Source organism: Pollicipes pollicipes, unplaced genomic scaffold (assembly GCF_011947565.3).
Source record: "Pollicipes pollicipes isolate AB1234 unplaced genomic scaffold, Ppol_2.1 Scaffold_4295;HRSCAF=5057_pilon_pilon_pilon, whole genome shotgun sequence".
NCBI lineage: Eukaryota > Metazoa > Arthropoda > Thecostraca > Pollicipedomorpha > Pollicipedidae > Pollicipes > Pollicipes pollicipes.
Genome location: NW_023596461.1, coordinates 6,064,210 through 6,071,492, shown reverse-complemented (window position 1 = coordinate 6,071,492; position 7,283 = coordinate 6,064,210). Strand labels below are relative to the sequence as shown.

The window sequence follows — 7,283 nt, the reverse complement described above, 5'->3', positions numbered from 1 at the left end:
TAATAGGTCAGTGGCAGAACGAGACATGATCCTTCCGAGGCAAAAGGGCAATAAATGTTCACCATCTTGCTCAAACAAGAAATAATTTAATTTGTTTTGATTTATTCAAGGTGCCGTTTTCGCAGCCTTACCCCGTCCATTTTCTGCAACACGTCACCTTTCCTCAGCATTCTGTTTTCATGCTCACATAAACAGAGGGCCGGAGATAGGCCACCAGAAGAAGCCGAAGGCATGAAGCGTGACGTCCCAAGTCGTATGGTCTCATCCCATTTTCAAATGTCCTTTTACATTGCCGATTTTGAGAATGTTGTTCTCAACCTAAGCATTAAAAGTAACTGTCCATGGTGGGTCCCGAACCCACGCCCGCGACCAACCGTGCTGCTGTAATGAAATGGCCGAGTAATAAGGGTAAGTGGGCAAAAGTATGCATTTTTGTTAGCCGTAAGCAAAAGCACGCGCGGAAAATGCGTGCTCCAGGTGAGGCTCGAACTCACAACCCCGGCATAACTCAGTACTGTCGTATAAGTACCGTGCGCTAACCGATTGCGCCACTGGAGCCGCCGGCCGCAGCCGCGTTATAGAGATACCAGCCGAAGATGAACATACTGTTGTGAGTTTTTGAGTTTCTCGTAGTGTTGCGGGTAAAGATACATTGGTTTAATATGCAAGATTTTGAAAATTAAAATAACTATGCTTTACACAGCACCACACATAAAACCTGCCCTTCAGAACAGGCACTCTTGGCATCTGCTGTCATGGCAACGGCGCAGTCAGCTGACTAAGTCCGGCCCTCGGCGCCGCCTATCGGCGAGATGTCTCGTGGCTCGCGGCCGCCGAGTGTGTGTGTGTGTGTGTGGCAACTGCCGGCACTTCGTGTGGGGTTGCTGCGGGGTGCGGTGTGCAGCGCGGGGCGGTGGTGCGCGTCGAGGGTATGACGGCTCGGGTAGTGACACAGTGCTCAGAAATGACTTGAGAAAGTACGTGTTAAGACGGATTGCACTAGTGCGCTCTCCGGACCCTGAGCGTACGACCAGCCCTGGTGAATTCGTGATGATGGAAACGGTAAACGGGCGGTATTCTCTACAGCAGGACCAATACAGCCCGCATATTAAACGAGTCCTCAAAAACTACCGGTCTTCAGCTATGGACAGTTTATCCGGACCACGCGAGTTTGCCCACTTCAAACGTGAATCTATCGTCAGCGACGACGACTGTTTGAAGCCGAAGGCGACATCGTGTGCGCTGAAGCCGGCCGCGCTCGTGCACGTGCCGAAGACGGTCTGCGAAAAACGCACGTGTGAACAATCATCTGATACTTCGGGAACGAAAACTAACAGTGACAGTGATTCGCCGGCGGATCCGAGCCCCACTCCGCCGCGCATCCCCTTCCCGCCCCCTATTCTCTCAGCGCCCGACCAGGCGTGGGGCGAAGTTAGCGAGACCTGCCTGGAGGGCGAGACTATATCTTGTTTCTCCGTGGGGGGTGAAAAACGGCTTTGCCTCCCGCAGGTACTGAACTCAGTGCTGCGAGGAGTCAGTATTTCACAAATCCACGCTGTTTGTGACGAGCTGCACATTTTCTGTTCCACGTGTAGCAAAGAGCAATTGGACGTTCTGAAGAAGAGTGGCATCTTGCCGCCCAGCGCCTCGCAATGCGGACTCATCACCAAAACCGACGCGGAGCGGCTCTGCAGTGAGCTGCTCAACGTGAGCGCACCCCAACTTCTCAAATCGGACGACTCCTGCAGCCTGAAGCAGCGAATGGACGTGCATCATAAATGTTTCGGCAAGTGTCGGGGGACGCTGCGGCTCGAACTGTACACGTCCTCGCCGGCGCGCTGCATCGAGTGCAATGACTGCCGCGGCCTGTTCGCCCCCATCAAGTTCGTGTCTCACACGCACGAGAACCGCGAGACGAGGACAGTGCACTGGGGCTTCGACAGCTCCCAGTGGCGGAACTACCTGTTGTTGTGCCCCGGCCAAGCCGAACTGGATGTGAAGGAGACTCTGTTCAAGGAATTCAAGAACAAGTTTGATGTGACACTCAAACGGAAACAGGTGAGTCATGCTTTGTGGTGTGTGCGCGGTGATCTGGCTTAACGGCGGAGCTATCAGACGGACCGTCCAGATTCACATTGGCAACAGAAGCTTTTCCAAGTTACGTGCCGAAAGGCACATGTTGTTATTTGCTTCTGGTCAGCGACCCTAAGAACAATGTTCAATTTTCAGGACGTTTGGGGACTCAGCACCCCGCCCCGCCCCACCCCTGGTTTGCGCGCCCCTAAAGTCCTCAACCGCGCAGTCTTCCATTCTGTAGCAGGTTCGCCGGGCCTTCCCAGAACCACTATCGTGTATTTCCGTCGGCACACATCTCAGCGTGCTGTTTTGAAATCGCACCGGTGTAAATCGTTGCACAAAACGCCAATTTATTGGTCCCAAAATACGGCGCTGGGACGAGATGCCCGCGAACTCTAGTCGGCGACCATCTCAGGTAGCTGATATGGTCGGTACCAACGAGGGCGACTCGCAGAACTAGTTAATTGGTGAACAGCTGCCACGTGGTTGACAGTATTTGGACCACAGATTGCGCACCGAAGCATCATTCGCACGGTTCAGCGATGCTCTGTCGGAGTTCTGAAGCTGTTTCGGCCTAAGAAGTGTGCCGATCTATAGATGCCTTGAACGGCTGCGAGCTCATTGCATGGCGAACCAAGCCAGCTGTGCTCGTCTCACCACGCTTTCCGGTTATCAGTGGGTCTAGATGTGAGACACACCAGGCAAAGATGACCCGATTCGGGATGTTCGTGATCGATTGCTGTGTATCGTACCTTACATTCACGTTCTCTAGGGACAGCGATACCACAAATGAAATGTGGGACATCGAGATTCGGACTCGTCTTCAAATCTCCCCAAAAGTACCCAACCGACACATCTGAAATATATTGGGGCGACAACCCCATCGGCACGCCCCCTTCCCCCCCCCCCTCCCCACCGAATTCCAACCCGCACAATCCGCCGCGAATGCTCCCTCTGAGCGCGTAAGCCTGCAGCGCACTCGGTGAGCACCATCCCGCCGCCGTTCGCCGTCCGTCCGCGGCGCCACCGCTATCACCGGACGTCGCCGGGCGGCCGCCGCACTCTGCAGCATGGCGCGACGGGCGCGCCGCGGTCCCGTCCGTCGCGCGTGCTCGGCCGGTCCCGCCGCGTCGCCGGCCGCTGGCTGGCGCACTGCCGCTAGCATCGCCAGCGAGACCGCGGCTCCGGTGTGTAGCTATCGGGAGAGTCGCGGGTGTGGGGGTGCGGCTCAGCTTCGGTCGGTCCCGCCGCGGCGCCGGCCGCTGTCTAGGCGCGCTGCCGCTAGCATCGCCAGCGAGACCGCGGCTCCGGCGGGCAGTTATCGGGAGAGTCGCGGGTGCAGGGGTGCGGCTCAGCTGCGGCGCGGCCCGGCCCGGCCCGGTGGTGCCCTCAGTATAGCCAATCGGTAATGGGCTTGATTCGCACGATTGGTGCGCGGTGGCCAATGCGTAATAAGCCGCATTCGTTCCATTGGCGCCGGCCGTGCAGCGTAATCGCAGCTCTTGTACCGTTCCTGTCTGAATCGTATCACACCCTTTTCGGCTAGCCTGAAAGTAGTGATTTGACGTAAGTATGAGCACGGAATGGTTGGACGTAAATAGAAATGTAAGGACATATTCTTCTCCCAGCACATATATGCACAAATTGGACGCCACATATCGTGCGGTCTTTTCGAATGTTATTACGTATGCAGGGTTTATGTAGCCCAAAGGACGGCCCATCCCGTATATTTTTCATTGGAACCAACTGGATCGGAATCGTTCCAGGAATTGAGCAATGTTTCGTTGAGTCGAAATCGCAGAGGGCTCATCGATTTCGCAGGGCGGAATCCAGCACAGTTTCAGCGCCGTGTTCATAGGCGATGTCAGACCTAGGTATGTTATGTGCCAGTGTTGATAATTTCTGTTCTTGGTGGGCTCAGGGTCCACTGGCTGCGAAATAGAGAGTCCTCCGCACCTGGTGCACGTGCTAGAATGGGTTTTGTGAGATTTGGCGCCTTCTTGGCCTTAGTTTCAACCGTGCATTGTTCTGGACGACCAGCAGGCGCCACCTTTCATACCGCCGCGTGCCCAAGCATGCTGCGTCAATACGTATCTTCATAAGACATACTTCAAACACCAAATTGGTCGAAAAGGCAAGTCTTTTGTAAGTTGGCTACTCGCTAAGATCTTTCGTGTTGTGACACCACGGTGTGGAGCGGCTGCTTCATCGCCGTATGCAGATATGCAGAGGATATTGATCGTTAGGCGGGGCGTCGCCGCAAAGGCCAGCGGTATGTCGGCTGGTGTTTAAAGAGCCGCCGCTCAAATCTGGGTCATCGTTCGGTGGAGGCTCTTGAAATTCCCTGCGGCGGCGAGCGCTCCCTCGACAGCCTGCCCAGATTGGCGGACCGAAGTTTCGCCGCGGCCGACTGTGCCGGAGAGCCGGCCGGCGCGCGCTCCAGTCCAGACCGCGCCGCCGGCCCGCGCCTGGCAGTGGCACTCCGTGTCAGAGGGCAGACACCGGGCCACGGGCGCGGAGAAAGCGTCGACGCGAGCCCCGGCTGCAGTGCGCCGCGCGAGGACTCACGAGCCGTGGGCATCGCTCGGAGGAGCGGGCCTTGCCCCCGACAGTGGAGCGCGCTCTGAGTGGCGGGGAATGTGGCGTCCGGCCAAGCTGGTGCCTCGCCGCTGCGGCTGTATAGCATACAAATCTGGGCTGTCAGGTTTCAGTTTCAGTCAACCTCGTGGCAGACAGCGTGAGTGGTTATTAATTTCCCGCGACGCGAGCGCGTCGCCAAATAGTCAAACACACGTCTGTCGCAGCCGGAACGACGCCAAGGGCATCCTTCCTAAACCCCACCACCACACACAACGGCTTGCCGTCGCCGAAGCCGTCTGCGTTTGCCCGCCGCGTGCGCCTGCGCTGTCGTCGGCGCTCGGGTCATCTCGTCGCCGCGGCACGTGACTACAGCGCACCGTGACGGTGGTCTCTGACCGGCCGCACGGCCGCATCGGTGAGGCCCGGACGCCGCTGGCGGGGGCTGCACGTGCCGACGCACAACCAGCCGGCGCCGACACCCTCTGGCCGCAGAGGCGCCACCCAGCGAGCGGGGGAGGCGGCCCGTTATCGTCGTACGTCGGGCTGCAGCCCGGCGGCTGGCACGCTGCCAAACGCGCCGGCGGGCAGCGGCGGCGGCGGCGGCGCGTTGTTAGGGGCGACGGCGCCGCCGAGGGCGCGCCGTCTGCTGGGGGCGGCGACCCCCGCCGACGCGAGGTCGCCGCCGTGACGTCAGAGCCGCCGCTCGGGTCGTATTGATCGCCGCCGGCCGGCCGGCTTCCGGGCGTCGCGGCGTCGCGGCGGCGGCGGCGGCGGCGGCGGTGGCGGCGGCGGCGTGCGTGTGCGTGTCGATGGCCGTCTGTCCGCCGACGCAGGTCGATCAGACGGCCGTGCGCGGCCGGCGGCGGAGGGAAGGAGGGGGCGGGGGGAGACCGGCACCCGCTCGCCGCCGCCGGACGCACGCTGAACTTGAAGCTGTGAACTTGAGGCGCGCGCCGGTGCGAATCGATACACCGTCGCGGGGAGGAGCACCGCGGCAGCAGGCGCGCCGCGGGCGGGCTCAGCGAAGAGCGCCGGCGACTCGGGGCCGGCGAGGCCGCGCTGCTCGGCACGCGTCACCGCCGCTCCTCGGACGTACCGCTCTGACCGGAGCATGTCCGTCCGGCGCCGGTCGGCGGTGAGGCCGCGGCCGAGAGGGGCGGGCTCGCCGCCGGCCCGGCCTGCGTGAGCTCGCCTGGCACGTCCGCCGCTGCCGCTCCGGGAGCGGCTCTAATTGTCGGGTGACCCGGTCACGGCCGCCCCCTCCCTCCCCGCCTCTCCATCGATCGGCGGAAGGGGGCGATGTCGGTGGGCTGGCCGGTCTGGCCGCGCGCCGCCGTGGTGCGGCCATAATGCCCCGGAGCAGGCGCGCCGGAGCTGGGGGACGCTCCAAGGCCAGCCGGCGGCGGCGGCCGCAGCACGACCGCCACCGCCGTCCGACGCTTGCCCGTCCGGGCGAAGCCAAGAGCTATTTCGGCGGCGCTGCGAATTGGTGTTATTTCGGAGGGGTTGAGCGCGCGGCGGCCGGCGCCGAGCGGCCACCGCGGCGGCGCGCCCTCAGGCGCAGGTGATGCGCAGGTTTTGTCGCGGCCGCCAGACCGTCGCGGGGCGCCTGCCGCAAAAACGCCGCCTGGCGGAGCGAGGTCGGCGCCCGTAAAAACGGCCGCCGGCCTATCTGAAGGGCGGGGCCGGCGCCGGCCTGCAGGCGCGGAACTGGGGCAGGGGCGCGCCCAGGCTCGGCTGGGCGGGGAGGCTGGTCAGGCCGACAGCTGAGCCGGCGGGGAGGTAGTGTCGGTGCCGCCGCGGCAGGCGCAACGACGGCGGACTGCCACCGAGTCCACCGAGCGGGCGGACAAAGGAGCCCGGCCGGCCGGAGCGGCGGCGTCGGCCGACCGCCGAGGCCGCACGAGTGAGATGGCAGTGCGTGCTGCCCGCTGACAGGCGCAGCGTAATGAACGGCGCGGCTCGTGGAACAAGAGCGCGCCGCCAAGAATGCGGCGCACGCGGCGACGCTCATGAGACGAGTAATGACCGGTCGACAGTTGGTACCGCCTCCCGCTCGGCCTCCGGCGCGAGCTCGCCCCGCGACGAGGGCTCGTCCGCCCCGGCGGCGCCTCGGAGCCGCGGCGGCTGCTGGTGACGGACGAGCCAGCCCCGCGCCCACGGGCGAAGCCCGTCGCCAGCCCGCCGTCCGTCGCCAACGGGCGAAATCCGTCGAGTTTGACATCGGCGCGCCGTCTCGCTGGGCTTGGCGGCCATGCATAATTCATGGGTGTGCCCTTCGTCGGGCGCCGGCGGCCGGCGCCCGGCAGACGCGCCGACGCCAGCCGCCAGATTCGGCGGCGCGGTCCGGGGCGCCCCGGATGCAAATGGGGCCCCGGCGCCAGCGGCCGACAGCGCCACCAGCGCCAGCGGCCGACAGCGGCTGTCGCGCCACCGCTCGCGGTTCGGGCGGCGGACCGGCCGGGCTGGGGCCGCCGCAGCAGCCGTGGGTGGCCGCCGTACGAGGGACGACCTCTGACAGGGCCCCCCGCGACGGGCGCCGAGCGCGGCTGAGCGGCGGACGCGAGGGGGCGGCTCAGCCGCGCGCACGGCAGGCCTGACGGGCCGAGGGCGACTGGCCGTCGGCG

The 7,283-nt window shown here is 63.1% G+C and overlaps 1 protein-coding gene and 1 non-coding gene across 2 annotated transcripts in view; one reads left to right on the top strand and one right to left on the bottom strand.

Annotated features, from left to right (window-relative positions):
• Positions 1–469: 469 nt before the first annotated feature.
• On the bottom strand, positions 470–558 carry TRNAI-UAU (transfer RNA isoleucine (anticodon UAU)). The gene is given in 2 exon segments: positions 470–505; positions 521–558. It is a non-coding gene; the product is annotated as a tRNA-Ile (tRNA).
• Positions 559–861: 303 nt separating this feature from the next.
• The window catches only part of Snoo (Sno oncogene), a gene marked incomplete at its 3' end in the record, with an annotated part of 38,641 nt that continues 32,219 nt past the window's right edge, over positions 862–7,283 (top strand). The window contains exon 1 of the mRNA XM_037219497.1: positions 862–2,058. Coding sequence (XP_037075392.1) covers positions 1,051–2,058 — 1,008 coding nt within the window. The remainder of the gene's footprint in view (positions 2,059–7,283) is intronic.